At 59.2% G+C, this 15537-nt stretch overlaps 1 protein-coding gene across 9 annotated transcripts in view; it reads left to right on the top strand.

Moving 5' to 3' along the window:
* The window catches only part of DGKZ (diacylglycerol kinase zeta), a 40904-nt gene that overhangs the window by 18806 nt on the left and 6561 nt on the right, over positions 1-15537 (top strand). For 3 of the 9 annotated variants that reach the window (XM_053925336.2, XM_053925338.2, XM_053925339.2), the window contains exons 2-14: positions 9974-10082; positions 10376-10471; positions 10793-10870; positions 12018-12074; positions 12484-12552; positions 13365-13436; positions 13541-13657; positions 13757-13828; positions 14103-14198; positions 14479-14561; positions 14659-14719; positions 14800-14913; positions 15009-15149. In XM_053925336.2, the coding sequence (XP_053781311.1) occupies positions 9974-10082; positions 10376-10471; positions 10793-10870; positions 12018-12074; positions 12484-12552; positions 13365-13436; positions 13541-13657; positions 13757-13828; positions 14103-14198; positions 14479-14561; positions 14659-14719; positions 14800-14913; positions 15009-15149 (1165 nt within the window). Of the gene's footprint in view, positions 1-4647; positions 4779-8890; positions 9628-9973; positions 10083-10375; positions 10472-10792; positions 10871-12017; positions 12075-12483; positions 12553-13364; positions 13437-13540; positions 13658-13756; positions 13829-14102; positions 14199-14478; positions 14562-14658; positions 14720-14799; positions 14914-15008; positions 15150-15537 lie in introns of those variants that run through there. The other 6 variants (XM_053925337.2, XM_053925341.2, XM_053925333.2 and 3 more) reach the window with 5 other exon arrangements.

Raw genomic sequence — 15537 nt, 5'->3', positions numbered from 1 at the left:
TGTAGAGAGTGCTGGAGGCCCCCATGTCCCCCGCCCTCGAGGAGACCGCAGGCCTGCCTCTTGTGTGTGTGTTTACATTCCCATGCCAGTTCTGAAATGATTCCCTACATAGGTATGTGTCCGTAGCAATATGCAGTACTGTTTCATGTGGCTTTCCGCTGAATTTATATGCGCTTGTACTGAACACGTTCTCAGTCTCGGTTTCCCATTGTTCTGGACACTGAACCATCTTGAAACACGAGCTCTAGTGAACCCACTTTCACTGCCATGTTCTACTCCCTTTGTAAGTGCGCAGTAGTTTGCCCGCCCGCCACCCTGTCGGTGGGCATCCAGGTCGTTGGCCGTTCTGCTGCCCTCGCAAGCAGTCCTTCAGAAACTGTCCTGGCGCACGTCTCCTTGGGCGTTCTCCCCACCAGGGCGTGCTTACAGCATGGTGTGTCTTCAGCTTAGGCAGCTGTTGCCAAATCGCGCTCCAAAGTGGTGATCCTAAGTTTTAGGCCTCTGGAGTTCGTTTCTTTCTTTTAAGTTTTGGTAAACTAAGGAATTGGTTACCAGGAACAAACACTTTCTCTTTAAAGCTCGCAACACTCCCATAAGGAAGACATGACAGGTATTCCCCCCACTTATCCAACAAGGGAGTTGAGGCTCAGACCGGGTAAGAGACTTGGCTTGAGGTCATATAGCTAATCAGAGGCAGAGCCCCTCTGGGCCTTTGAGTCCAAATCCTTAGAAAAGACCACTCGGAGAGGTTTTGGGCAGTTTCTGCCTCAAAGCCAGCGGGAAAAGCCTGTATGTGGGGTGCATGGAAGCCTGGGAACAGGGTTGGTCCCCAGGGGCTGACAGCTGGTTGTGAGAAGATCTTCTAGAGGATAGAGGAGGGAGCAACGTGACCAGAAGGTTCAGGAGGGTGGTTAAATTTTGAATGAGGAACGAGGGGGGATGCTGCTCCTGGCAGATGGGGAATGGGAGCCTGCGGCAGACAGCAGAGAGGGCAATAAGAGAGGCTGGTCACGAGACAAGCGGGACGTGGGGGCCAGCAGAGGGCTTGTAACACTCCCATCAGGGGTCGGTTTCAGTGTGTGCCTCTGAGACACAAGAGCTCAGCCCAAACCAGCAACTTGCCCACCTGGTGCTGACAGGAAGGCCTCAGGAGCTTGCCGGCTGCTGGGTCCCTGTGCTGGCCTGAAGCCCTTTGCTCTCAGCTTGATCCATGAGGCTGAGCCGGGACCATTCACTTTTCCCTCCATTCACTCTTCAAACCACTTCCAGCACTTCTGGACTCTGGGGATGCAATTACCAGCAGTACCAGTCCCAGGGGCTCACAGTCTGGTCGGGGATACAGATGTGTAAGCCAGCGCTGATGGCCTAGAATAACCAAGGAGGGCCTGAGCGTGGGAGCAGCTAACCCAGTGGGAAGGGGGGCTGGGGAGAACTTTCCAGCAGAGCCGATGTCTGAGCCAACTTTGAAAAGACGAGAGGAAATAGATGAAGGCGAGTTCACTGAGTGGAAGAGGCACTCCTGATCGAGAGACTCCCAGGTGCCAAGTGCACAGGCACGAGGGGACCCGCGGCGCTTGGTTAGACACACGCAGGCAGAGGCAGAGAGGGGTGAGAGCGCAGACCTGGAGCAGACTCCTCGGTTGGGATCCCACTCCACCACCCCCTAGCTGTGTGACTGCAGGCAAGTTATTTTATTTCTCTATGCCTCGGTTTCGTCATCTGTAAAACAGGGAAAATAATATTTTTTCTGAAATTGAGTTAATGTTTGTAAAACTCTCAGAACCGTGTCTGGCCCAGAGGGAGTTATATATTTGTCAAATAAAAGGCAAAACCGTATGAAAAGGTGGTGGGAGAGGGGCTGAGAGGCCTAGTGACTGCCAGGCCCAGGTCTTCGCATCTCACTCAGCTGACAGGAGGGGCCCAGTCTCGGGTGAGTGGGTGGTGCAGAGTGAATTCTCGGAACAGTGGGAGGACAGCTCGGAGGGGAGGCTCTAGTGCAGGGGCGTCCCACCTGTTGGCGTCTCTGGGCCGCACCGGAAGGAGAAGAGATGTCGGGCCACACATTACACACATTGTACACGTAATCACAAAACTCATACTGTTTTAAGTAAATTTACAATTTTGCATTGGACTATGTTCGTAGCCATCCTGGGCCACAAGCGGCCCGCCAGTCGCCTCAGTTATTTGCTCCACAAACATTTCTCCAGGACCTGCCAGGAGCCTGGCCTTGACAGGGACCCAGGAAGTGAAGGGGAGACTGTGTCAGCAAGGAGCTGGGAGCTAAGGGCCCTCACCCAGCTCCCAAGCATCTGAGGCAATCCCTCCTTTCCCCTCCTTGCCCACCACCCTTACCCTGTGGCTTTATGTCGCCATATCCTGCTGTCCAGGTTTCATACGGAAAGCCACAGAGAACATGGAGTGGCAGTGTCATTCGGCCCAAAAGGCCTCACCTGTCACTCTTCAGATCCTTTGGAGAGGAGAGGAAGGTGGCCATTAAAACAAAAGCTGTTGCCATCCCCTTGTACCCAACAAAGAGAAGTGGTCTGGTCCAGCCAGGGTCTTGTGGTCAGCCCTTGGGTGCGGTACCCAGAGTGGAGGAAGTCCTTCTCTTCCCTTATGGCTTTGGCCCCTCCTCAGCGGAATTCCCTGTTCCTTCCTCCTGAGCTGACCAGTGGTAAACACTGGACTCATACTGCCAGGCACTGGGCTGGCATACCTGATGCAGTCGGTCTTGCCCCTGGCCCCCAAGGAGTTTGTGGTCTGGTGGGCAGGAAGAACGAGGCATATGGATTTGAAAGAATCAGGACTCCCAGGAGCCCAGGGGTAGAGGAGCAAACGGGTAGTGTGAAGTTATCAGTGGGAGGGATGTATTCTTGGCTGGGGCAGCTGTGAGCGGGTGGGATTTGGGTATGAGATGGGGAAGGCAGCCAGTATTCCAGGCAGGAGGTGGGCCATGTGCAGGGACACAGCAGTGAGCTCAGGCACAGCCAGAGGGGGTGCAGAGAACAGGTTGGCTTGGTGAGGGTTTGTGTCCAGGCATAGGAGGCTGAGCTAGTGCCACACCGCAGAGGCCACATTTGCTCTACTGGAGGGTTTGGAATGTTTGCTGGGTCAGGGGTTCCAAGTGTGGTTGGGGGTCTGGAGGAGAAGGGAGCTGGACCCTTTAGGGGTTGGTGAGGTCAAGACAACCAATTTTCCTAATGATACATTTTAGAGCTGCCGCGGCTTGTGCCCTTTTCGCCGTGTTAATGTCTGTGCTGACGGTGCGGAAGCAATGGTGGTGAACCTTCTGGAGCCTCAGCACAGACCAAGGCAGTGGCCCCAACGCAAACTCGTAGCCGTTGTCTCCTTCACGCCGCACTCGCAATGACGGCAAAAGATGCAGGAAAAAGTATCGATTTTATATAGATCCTCGAGTATGTGTCTTTTTGAATATTCTGTGTGAACAATGTGAGATGTACATGAGGCACTCCAAACCATAAGGGTTGTCTTGAAAAGCACTTCTGCAAGCTGTGCCCGTCCCTTTTTTTAAGGAACACTATTTTAACTTGAAAGAGCACCTGGCAGACAAAACCCCTCCGAGTTGGGTCTTCGGCAGATGTCTTCTCAAAATGAATGAAGTGAGCTTGTCACTTCAAAAACAGTATCAGTATTTGTTGCTACCGATAAAAAGTGAGCTTTTGAGTGAAAATTAGATTTTGGAAACCTTGTATCCACTATCTAGACGGCTGCCAGCTAGCTTCCCAAGACTTAGAGCCTCCTAATGAGATCAGTAGTGATTGTTAGCAGGGGTGATATTTTTTTGTAATGTATAATGAAATGTGTCAACGTTTGGAAGATCTTCATAACTCAGCAAAGCAATATTTTCCAGTGACTGGTGGCTGATGTTACAAGACGCAAAGTGCAGATAGAGCAGTGAAAAGTTCGTTGGTTCTGGATTCCACATAGCCACTAACCTTTAAGAAACTACCACTTGTCATATTTTTATGCAGTAGCAAAGAATATCCATAACTGCTTGAAAAGGCTGTTAAAATAATCCTTCCTTTTCTAACTGTAGTCAGCGTGAGGCAGAATTTTCTTCATATACTTCAACCGACACAGCGTATTGTAACATTAATCACAGAGGCAGACGTGAGAATCCAGCTGTCTTCTATTGAAGCAGACATTGAAGAGAGTTGCGAAAATTAAAACATGCCATCCTTCTCACCACTGTTTTTGTTTTAGAAAATATAGTTTATTTTCATAAAAGTATGTCATTTACATTAACATATAATAGACTTATTTTTAAACAAATTAATGCACGTTTTAAACATTTCTCAGTTTTAATTCCTAATGGTAAATATTAATAGCTATAACCTGGATAAACAGAGCCTTTTGGGGACCTTCAGCAATTTCCAAGAGTGTTATGGGGTGTAGGCAAGGCCATGTGTGTGTGCCGCGCACGGGTGAGTGTGTGCACGCGCGCGTTTCTTCCCGTCTGCCCCTCTGCCCACCCTCCTGCTCACTGCAGGGCCTGGAGCTGCCACTGGGAGAGGAAGTGCAGTCAGTTACCAATGGGTTATTTTCATAACGGCTGTCTGTCTCGGGCTGGGGGGAGGAGAGTGGCGAGGGGGAGGGTGCAGAGGAGCAGCCACAGCGGCTGGCTCTCCAAACTAGGACTTGCTCAGCGGGAGGCTGGCAGCCTGGAGCTGGAGCCAGAGCCAGGGCTCGCCTGCCCTCAGGGACCCCAGCCCCACTTGCTCGCCCACCTCCGGCCTGCTGCCCTGCCTTCAGATCAGGTCAAAGGGGGCTCCCTCAACCCTTCCTTGCCTTCTGCTTCCTCCCTCCTGCCTCTGTCTGGGTGGGTCTGGGGAGGGAGGTCCGGGTGGGCCCAGGCACCACCATCCCTAGGAAGGCTCCTGAAGCTGATGGAAAGGGAAGGTGAAAGGGGGGTGCCTGCCCCCAGCCAGAGCAGACCCTGCAGAGGTACACATCACTGGCCTGGCTGCCTCCTTCACCTTACAGGCCCACTGCTCCCCACTGTGCACCTTTGCTTTGCTTTGCTTTTTTTTGTTTTGTCTTTGGCAGGATCCCCTTAGTGAGTGAGGTGGGCAAGTTGGGACCCTACCTCACTAGCCCCCAGGCAGGCCTCCCTTCTAGCTGTCCACACCGGGAAGCTGGAGGGGGCTGCTGGGAGTGGGGGCCTGCCCGCAGCGTGGAGTGGACACTCTGGCCGAGCCCCACTGTGGGCTGTGCCAGCGCTTCTGGAGGCAGGGGGTCCTTGGTGGCCAGGCCTCGTGCCCGGGGCAGCGGGTGTCCCTCATAGTATGAGCAGGCACCCAGGTGGCTCTGTGCTGGGCTCTGTTCCTCATGTGGTGGGTGGTGGCCACCCTGGGTCCTCCTGCTTCCCTTTCTGGGTTCCCACCCCCGCCACGGGCAGAGAGAAACCCCAGGAGGTGGCACTGCCCACATTCCCGGTGTCTGCTGTGGGTGTGGGCTCTGCCATGGCTCTGCTCCTTGTCAGCTGTCACATCATCAGAACATCCCTTATACCAACCTTCTTGGGCTCAGTGGTGTCATCCCGTTTTGCAGATGAGAATACAGAGACTGAGAAGGTTGGCTGATGAGCCCAGGAAAGCAATGGCAGACACAGGGTTTCACAGCCTTCGGGCTTTCCCACTTGAGGCTGACATGGAGTGAGAGACAGCCGTGAGGCCCGGAGCTCCGGCTGCTTGCTCCCTGCTGGTGTTGCGGCAGCGCCTGGGTGCATGGCCACTCACGGCTCTCCCACAGCGTCCTGTGTCCTTCTCAGGCCCCCGACAGCCAGCTGGAGGTTGATGGGCCCATGAGGCTTTTCCCATCCCTTCTTCTCTGGGTGTGACAGGCTTCCCCTAAGCCCCCCACTGGGAGGCTGAGGAGCAGCCACTGGCTCTGTGTTGGCGGCAGACCCTGGGAGGCCCCCTGTGGTGTGTGGAAGGTGGCAGCGTGAGGTGAGAAGCAGCTTTGGCTCAGAGCTGTGCTGTTCAGAGAGGCTCTGGGTCCTGGCAGGGACAAAGCGGGGACAGGCCTGAAGCCAGGCCGGACTTCTGACCAGACCCAAGAGAAGCCTCAGCAGAGTTAGGAAGTCAGGAGTCAGGCAGTTGCTGACCAGAGGACAGAGGTTTCTATGGAGACCAGAGGAACAGGAAGCATGGCCTCTGAGGGGGAGGGGGTATTGGGAGCATAGAAGCTTGGGTGCCTGGCAGGAGAGCTTGTCATAAAATGTCAATCAGCCAGTCTAGCAGCCTCCTTGGACGAATAAGGAAACTGAGGCCTGTGAAGGGTCAGCTTTGCACATGGCCTCACAGCCCTGGCCTGGCCTGCTGCGCTCCCCACTTGGAGTGACTGCACTCCCAAGTAACTGTGGGGCTGCCCAGCAGCGTGTGGGCCAGAGTGCTGTAGGGGCCACCCCCGTGTCGTGAGCCGGGGTGTGCAGGCGGCCTCTTCCTGCTGGCCCCTCTTGTCAGCGTGAGCCTGGGGCAGCAGGCCGGCCCAGCCCTCAGCGCTGCCCACAGAGCACCCGCGGCACCTCCCCCTACCCCCCTGACTGTGGCCTTTTGTTTTCTGGGTGACATTAGCATCAGGCGGTGTGTCCGGGTGACTAATCTGCAGGCTGTGCAGCTGTCACAGAGCAGCCTGACCAGACCAGTAAGGAAAGCTGATACCCGGGGCAGAGCTGGCGAGCCAGTGCCCTGGCAGCAGCGAGTCTCTGGGCCTTCAGGGCTCTCTTCCCCAGTACAGAGCAGACCTGGAGTCAGCCGGGGGTTCGGGTCCTGGTCCTGCCGCTGACCAGCCGTGTGACTTTGGGCATATTACTGCACCCCCTCAAGCCTCAGTTGCACCATCGTTCGAGTGGAGCCAGTGACCCTGCCAGCGTCAGCCAGGACGGCAGGTGATTAGCCCAGGGCCTGTCACATGGTAGGTGTTCAGGAAGTGGGGCCATCGTGGTTCTCCGGCCCCTTCCCTGTCCCATTCCACTTAGTCCTGGCCTCTTGGCCCAAGAGGAGAGACCCCCCTTCTGCGGCACTCTGGGTGCAGGCTCACCTTCCGGGAGACCCGGCTCCCAGCCTGGCCGCGCACTGGCGGCAGTGGGCCTTGGGTGGGTCACTTCCGTGAGCCTCCGCCTCCCCGCAGGAGCACGGTAGGAGCCTGTGGCTGTTCTTCAGGGCTGTTGCGGTTTAGGAGTGGTGCACACGTTTGTCAGGATGCCGTTGATTTTAGGAGGCAGCCCAGGGCTCCCCCCGCCCAAGCTCACCTCCTGCCCTTTCCCTCTCCACACCAGCGGAGCGCTAGAGACGAGCGACTCAACACCGCGTCCCCAGGCGAGGCTGCCTGCACTGCCCACAGATCACAGAGCTCGGAGACTTCAGCCCCAGCCTGCCTCCCCTTCGGCAGGCACCCCTGTATACACGCAGGGCTCCGACCTGACACGCCTGTGTCCACGCAGTAGCAGGCGAAAGGCTGAGTGGGTGGCGAGTAGGTGCTAGATGTGCAGCCCGGCCTGACTCCTCAAGCCCATGGCCTCCCACCCTGTATCAGGGCGCTGCCCCGTTGCATCTGACTTCTGTCAGCCCCAGGCACACGTCTCCTGGCCACGACTCAGGCCTCCCTGTGGCTGCCAGGGCCGGGGGGGGGGGGGGGGGGGCCCGTGATGGAGAGACACAAGCATCCCTGGGCACTCGGGAGGCCTCGCCCCGCTGAAGCAATGCCCGGCCTCGTGCCACTCCTCCAGTGTCAGGGGAGACAAATGGCTTGTGAAGAAGGGGCGGTGGGAACAGGAGAGCTGGTGAAGGCAGTGGAATACACAGTCAGGACTGGTTGGGGAGGATGGTTTGAGCAAGGATGGTCGCCAAGGGTCCCGCCTCCGTGGAAGTGGTCCAGGGCAGCTCAGTGTCTGGAATTGAGAGTTGAGGCACCTAGCAGCGGCCCCTGGGATGAGGTGCGGTTCACCGGCACCTGAGGAGCAGAGCCGGAAGGGTTCTCAGACATCACCCAGCACCTTCGTACATGGGGTGTCCGTGCTGCGCCTCCGAGTGAGACAGAGTGGCCTGGCGCCAGAACAGTCCTGACCGTCAGTCAGCCTGGCGAAGGCAGGCGTGCGCGCAAACCCAGAACCCAGACAGCTTTCTCTTGGCCTCCGGATACAAAGCCACGACTGGTTGAAAGCAGGGTGGCATCTCTCCCTGCAGCTGCCTGGTCTGCCCCGGGGCTGAGACCCCTGAGGCTGACAGCTGACCCCCGCCACTGGTAAATGCCACTTACCAGTCAGCCTGACACCAAGACTGGGGCTGGGTCAGGGCGTCTCACCAGGACTGAGTTCCTGTTCAGAGGGCCTTGTTTTATTGTCATTCTTGGTTTGTGCCATGTCCTGGGCGGGAGGGGTGGGGGGCAGTGCACCTAAACCTAACGCGCCCCTTGTTCCTGGCAAAACAAAGACCTGACGAGAAGGAAAGCCTGCCCTGTGCCCCTTGGTCTGTCTGGGCCAACTCCGAACTGGAACCCAAAATTCCGGACTTGCAGCTTCCCTTTTCTTCTCTCTTCTGTCAGCTTCAGGCCAGGACTTAGGGGATTATGGTGCCTGGACCAGGGATGCTGGGTGCATAGCTGAAAGCCCCTCCCACCCATTACTGCTGGGGCAGCCCGGAGGCTTAACTGCGCAGAGCACAGTGCTCCCAATTTTGGGCAACGGAGGCTCCCCTGACGGTTCTCTGATGCCTCAAACACCCTGTTTATTGAGACGGAGGCCACAGTCACCCCTCCTCCAAGTGTCTCCTCTCAGCCCAAAGGGCAGAGGCTGTGACTTAGCTCCTGGGCACAGGATGGGCCATGGCCCGGCCCAGCTCCTGATGCTCCTGGTCTCTGTGCCCAACAGGCACCCACCTGCCCCTGCATGGAGACCTTTTTTAAGAGACACTTCCAGAGGATGGCGCCAGGCTTCGGAGAGGGGCAGCGGAGGCCTAGTGGCGTGGGGCTGCCTACGGGCAAGGCGCGGCGCCGCTCCCCCGCTGGACAGGCCTCCTCCTCACTAGCACAGCGTCGCCGCTCCAGTGCACAGCTCCAGGGCTGCCTCCTGGGCTGTGGGATGCAGGCCCGGGGCACCAGCCGCCGACGCCGCTCCAGCACCACACCCCCCACCCGCAACCCCCGCTTCGTCGTGGGTGAGGTGCCCACCCCTCAGCCTGCCACTGTTGGTGCTCAGCTTCTGGGTGCACCCCTGCTGTTGGCTGGGCTTGTGGGCATGAATGAGGTAGAGGAGGAGGAGGAGGAGGGGGTCCAGGAGGAGGATGTGACAGTTGCAGCATTGAGTACCACCCAGCAAGGCACCAAGCCGCCAGGGCCAGCCCGACACCGGGGCTCCCGGACCCTGCTGCCAGTGCCCTATTGCCTGCGTGGGCGCCGAGCCTCCTCCCACCTGCTCCCTGCGGACGTGGTGTACGACCGCGCCCTCTGGGGCCTGCATGGTTACTATCGTCGCCTCAGCCAGCAGCGACCCTCAGGCACCACGGCTGGCCCTGGGACACCTGCCCGCGTGTGCCCACTCTCCCGCAGGCGCCAGGTAGCCCTGCGGCGCAAGTCGGCCGGACCACAGGCCTGGAGCGCCCTGCTCGCGTAGGTATAGCTGTAGCTAGCAGGGCCAGTGGCGTGGCCTCCGGGGGGCCGGCTTGGAGCAAGGGCCTCGAGGCTCTGCCTGACCTGCGGGCAGCCTGCTTTGGAACAGTGCACCCCCAAAGCGCTGCGAGGAAGGCTGAGTCTCCTGCAGGGATCCAAGAATCCCCTCAGAGTCTTGGGCTGCTGGGGTGGTGGGGGGTGAGGGGCCATCCCCTACTCTCCCTGTTGCTGTCCCTGTCTTGGCCTTGGGTTGAGGTCACAGTGAGGGCAGAGGTCCCAGGTGGGGGAGGGAAGGAAGCAGAGAGGCCAAGCACTTGGCTGGCCTCAGCTATCTCCTTTTCTATAGGAAAGCCATCACCAAGTCAGGCCTCCAGCACCTGGCACCCCCTCCTCCTGCTCACGGGGCCCCGTGCAGCGAGCCAGAGCGGCAGATCCGGAGCACTGTGGACTGGAGCGTGAGTGCTGGGTGCTGGGAGGGGCAGATGGGTCCCAGTCCCCACCGGGTTCTGGGCCACAAGAGCAGTCAGGAGTGGAGGCACTGTGGGCAGCTGCAAGAGGAGCCCACGGGCCAGTGGGGTCAGGGCACACCTCCTGGGGTAGCCACGTGCAGGGACAGCCGGGAAAACAGGATGGAGCAAAGTAGATCAAGGCTGGAGCAGGTTTCTCTCACGGGAGAGGGTTGGGGGCCAGGGCTGACTGGTGAGCTGGGTGGCAGGTATGCACTGAGCATGCTTATCCCATGGTCTAGGAGTCGGCAACATATGGGGAGCACATCTGGTTCGAGACCAATGTTTCCGGGGACTTCTGCTATGTCGGGGAGCAGTACTGTGTAGCTAAGATGCTGGTGAGTGAGCTGTGTGCAGCACTCTGCCCCCTGGTGGTGGAGCCAGATCTAGAAGCCTGTAGGCCAACCCCTGCTGGCTTGACAGCTGCTGCCCTTCCAACAGAAGGGAACAGGGCTCACACCTGCGCGCCCTTGCTGTGGGCCATCTGAGGATGGTGAGAGGAAGGGGGAGCTGTGTCCCAATGCCAGGAGTCAATAGTGGGGGTTCCTGGTGCACATGGAGGGCAGATGTGCTGGGGCAGACGCGAGGATTCCTCTGCCGCCCTTGGAGCACCCTGGCTGGGGTTACCTGGTGCCTCAGGGGCCCCCTCTCTCCTATAGCAGAAGTCAGTGCCCCGGAGGAAGTGTGCAGCCTGCAAGATCGTGGTGCACACCCCCTGCATCGAGCAGCTGGAGAAGGTCAGTGTGGTTCTCAGCCTCTCCCGCCCCTCCCCTTTGGGCGCTGAAGCCCTGTCAGCACACGCGTGTGTCTGCACACAGCACAGGCGCGCTGCCTGCGGGGCCCAGTGCGCGTGGTGGTGAAGAGCCAAGCACCATCGTGCCCAAGTGCCCACGTTTGAGTCCTGGCTTCCCGCTTTATTAGCTGCTGTGTCCCGACTGCCCCGAGTGGGGCACATTGACTGTCACTCGACAGGATGACTTCATAAACAATGGCTGTGACACCACTTTTTGCATATCCAGCCCAGAACTTAGAAGGGGCCATTGCCTGGCTGCAGCTGCGTAACTCAGCTGCAGCTGGCTCAGTCCCAAAACCTGGCTCTGTCCCCTACACACTGCTGCTATAGAGACCTCTTCCCGAAGTCCATCATCACAGCGTGTCTGCAGCTGGGGGCATGTCTGGGCCCCGTACCTCTACAAGGAGGTGGGAGGGGCCGGGAAGAGGGTGGGAGGGCTGCCGCAGCACCTCCCCCCCCCCCCCCCCCCCCCCCGCCCCCGGGCACCCCGGGCAGCACAAACCAGAGCGGCTCACTGGAAAGCAGGACTAGAAATGAATAAGGGGGCGTGGGCCCCTGACTTGTAGAGTGAAGCTGCTCTGCGACTTTGCTAGGGGTAAAGCAGGGGCAGCTAGGAAAAGAGAAACAAAGGCAGCCCCAGGCATTACAGACCCATCACTACCTCTGACAGTGACAGTCACACCAGGATTCCACAGATTAGCCAAAAGTCTCCAGGGACCAGTCAGCTCAAGTCTGCAGGCAAGGACTAGGGTGCCTGCAGGCACCCAGCTTGGGAAGGCTGGAGGTCAAGGGAGAATATGGGAGGGAACGACGGCGCCGCTCTGGTGGGGCAGGTGGGCAGTAAGCTCCCAGTCTCTCCCCCGCGTCAAGCACTGGGCAAGGGAAAGGAGAGATCCCTCCTGGCTGGTGGAGAGGCAGCAGGATGCAGGCAGACCTCTGGAGGTGCCTCGTGTGCTGAGGACCCTTGCATGATCTGGTGCTGTTCCTACTTTGTGAGGGCGACTCTGAGTGACCCTTTCCTGCAGGGGGTGGCCACGTGCCTGACCCCAAAAGGAGGTTCTGACAGTTGGGTGGTCACTGTAATCTTTCAGATAAATTTTCGCTGTAAGCCGTCCTTCCGTGAATCAGGGTCCAGGAATGTCCGTGAGGTAAGTGCCCAAGGTAGTTTAGGGGCAAGGAGACCCCAGGTTTCCTGAGTGGACATCTCTGAGTGCCTCCCGAGAGCAGAGGGCTCACCTCTTCCTGGCTACTTCGGGACCCAGGGCGGTGCGAAGGATGCGGTTCTAGGGAGGCCTCAGAGGGAAGGGTGTGACCGCGGGCCTGCAGAGGGGTGGGGGGTGGGGGCCACCTGCTCCCACATGCCTCTGTCCTTTCTCTGAGCCTTAACCTTGCCCTGGGCCATAGAGGGAAGTTTCCAGCCCCTTTGTTTGTCTGATGCATAGGAGCTTCCTGCAGCCTCTATTTCTCACCATTGATATATTGAGGGGTGCAGGCCATGCTCAGGGCTCATTGCCCCCACCCCTCACTCACTCCGACGACACTTCTCTCCTCCACCAGCCAACCTTTGTGCGGCACCACTGGGTACACAGGCGACGCCAGGATGGCAAGTGTCGGCACTGTGGGAAGGTGAGAGGCCCTGCACAGGGAAGTCACCGGCCTGCTACCCGTTGGGTCTGGGCACTGTGGTCTATGTGGGCCATCCAGCCCTGTGTCTCGGCGAGGCCCAAGTGCACAGCTGGCCCAGTCTCTGGGCTGAGCAGGGAGGGCAGGCCTTTCCAGTGCAGGGTGTGCGGGCTGCCAGGAGGTCAGGGGTGAGCCCTCTGAGGCGCCCGTGGACTTAGTCCTGGCTCAGCAGCTGTTTGGCGAGTGGTCTTCCCAAGCTCTGTCTGCTGCGATTTTTTTTTTAATTTTTATTGTTATTCAATTACAGTTGTATGCCTTTCCTCCCCATCATGCTGCGATTTTGTTTGCTTACTTGTTTACTTCTTGTCTGTCCCTCAGTAAGTGGAGGTTCTGAATGGTCTAGGACGCTTGTCCCCCTTTCCACCATCGACGGGCAGTGCCCAGCTCAGTGTCTGGCACATAGTGGGCCCTCAGTACACGTTGTGGCCTGCAGGAGGGGATGACCGCGGGGCGGGGGGGGGGGGGGGGGGGGCGGTGCTGGCTGCAGCCGGGGTCAGGAGGGAGGGGCCCTGAGGCGGATAGGAGATAGCCGTGGCCCCTCTGACCAGTCTCAAGTACACACCCACCACTCTGCAGTGAACTTCAGAGTCATGGCCCCTGGCTCAGCCTCCTTGCTTTCAGAGCTTATTTTATAGTTTTCTTAATTTTAAAAAATGTGCTCCATTTCCCCGGGTGGAGGGAGGTTGACAACGGGAGGGGCTGCGTCCCTGCTCTGGGCCTGGCCCCTGGTGCCCCAACCACCCTGCCCACCCTAGGGCTTCCAGCAGAAGTTCACCTTCCATAGCAAGGAGATCGTGGCCATCAGCTGCTCCTGGTGCAAGCAAGCTGTGAGTGGCACCTGCCCCGCCCCCACTGGCCACCCCCATGCTGCGCTGGGCGGGATCCCAGGGCCCGGCCGCCCAGCTCAGCCTCCGCCCCCACCCCCCCACAGTACCACAGCAAGGTGTCCTGCTTCATGCTGCAGCGGATCGAGGAGCCGTGCTCCCTGGGTGTCCACGCGGCCGTGGTCATCCCACCCACCTGGATCCTCCGGGCCCGAAGGCCCCAGGTGAGTCCCACCTGCACCCTTGACACCCCCACACACTCAGGGTCTTCCAGCCACCCCAGCCCACCCACCTTGTCACCACTGCCACTGCTTTCCTTGCAGAACACCCTCAAGGCAAGCAAGAAGAAAAAGAGAGCATCCTTCAAGAGGAAATCCAGCAAGAAAGGTCCCGAGGTTAGACCTGGGGCCAGGCAGGCAGCTGCAGGGGACAGGAGAGGAGCCCGTTTCTTGGACCAGACCCCCCCACTGGCTCAGCCTTTGGTGGGTTGGTCTGGGCTCTGGGGCCCTGAAGGGGCTGGGAGGTCAGATCCAGATGGCGTCTCTGCGGCCAGGCCCACCGGGAGGTCTGCAACCCAGAAGTGAGGGGCACCAGGAGGGGTACTGCTGAGTGTGGGGGTAGGGCCCTCCAGGATAGGAAGGGGCCTCATGGGCTCTCTCTGCCTCCAAGGAGGGCCGCTGGAAACCCTTCATCATCAGGCCCACCCCATCCCCCCTCATGAAGCCCCTGCTGGTGTTCGTGAACCCCAAGAGCGGGGGCAACCAGGTACATATGGCCTCCTACTTCACAGAGGGCCTGGGGGCGGTGTGAGGTCAAGTTTCTCGCCCCTCTTTGCCCCGGAACCCACAGGTGTTCCCAGGTTCCATTTCAGGCTTCTGCCCCATTTGTCTCTCCCAGGGACCCTGAGGAAAATCTAATCCTGTCTCCAGCCCTTGCCTGTTGTTGGGCCTGGTTCCCACACCCTTCTCCCTGAGCTTCTCCCCATCTCAGCCTGCCACCCCTGACTGCCTCTCCCCTGTCCCTCTTGGTTCCTGGTCCCCCACAGGGTGCAAAAATCATCCAGTCCTTCCTCTGGTATCTGAACCCCCGACAAGTCTTTGACCTCAGCCAGGGCGGGCCCAAGGAAGCGTAAGTGCTGGCAGGGCTCTGGGGACAGTGGCGGGGCTCGCCTGGTGCTCGGGGGCCTGCCCGCATACCCTGACCCGTTTCTATCTCCTGGGCCCAGGCTGGAGATGTACCGCAAAGTGCACAACCTGCGGATCCTAGCGTGCGGGGGCGATGGCACGGTGAGTCCCCCGCCTCCCCAGCCCGGCCGGGCCTGGGCCCAGCCAGCCTGACCTGGCCTCTTCCGCTCCGCCCGCTCCAGGTCGGCTGGATCCTTTCCACCCTGGACCAGCTGCGCTTGAAGCCACCACCGCCTGTCGCCATCCTGCCCCTGGGCACTGGAAACGACTTGGCCCGCACCCTCAACTGGGGCGGGGTGAGAGCCCACGGGGGTGGGGCAGTGGGGGGCGGGCTGTGTGGAGGGGGAGGCCTGTCCCCAGGAAGGGCTCAGTTTCTGCTGCTTCCCACCAGGGCTACACAGACGAGCCCGTGTCCAAGATCCTCTCCCACGTGGAGGAGGGGAACGTGGTGCAGCTGGACCGCTGGGACCTCCGCGTGGAGCCCAACGCTGAGGCAGGGCCCGAGGAACGTGACGAGGGTGCCACTGACCGGGTGGGTCAGCTGAGGCCGGGGCAGTGGGCGTCAGGGGGGCCTCTCCACACCTCAGTGTCTAGAACTCCCAGGAGACTTAGGCTGGGCCCCACTTTCCCACTTGATCGTTCTGGGACTTTGAGTTTCTTCATTTCTCCAAACTTCAGCTTCTTAATCTATACAGTGAGAACGATGGTACTCACAGGAGTGTCGTTACTCAGCCTCTTGGCAGGTATTGACTACTGAGTACCTGCTCCCTGCCAGGCCCTGTCCTAAGCGGTGAGCAGGACCAGGTCCCGCTTGCGGAGCTCCTGCAGAGTGTGCACCCAGGGGAAGGAGTCTGGTGGAGGAGGATGCTGGCGGGCCGCGGTGCTCTGGTGCACAGGGCACTTAGGGGGTGGGCAGAGCC

The sequence above is a fragment of the Desmodus rotundus genome, chromosome 5 (assembly GCF_022682495.2).
Source record: "Desmodus rotundus isolate HL8 chromosome 5, HLdesRot8A.1, whole genome shotgun sequence".
NCBI lineage: Eukaryota > Metazoa > Chordata > Mammalia > Chiroptera > Phyllostomidae > Desmodus > Desmodus rotundus.
This window is presented reverse-complemented; position numbering and strand designations above follow the sequence as displayed.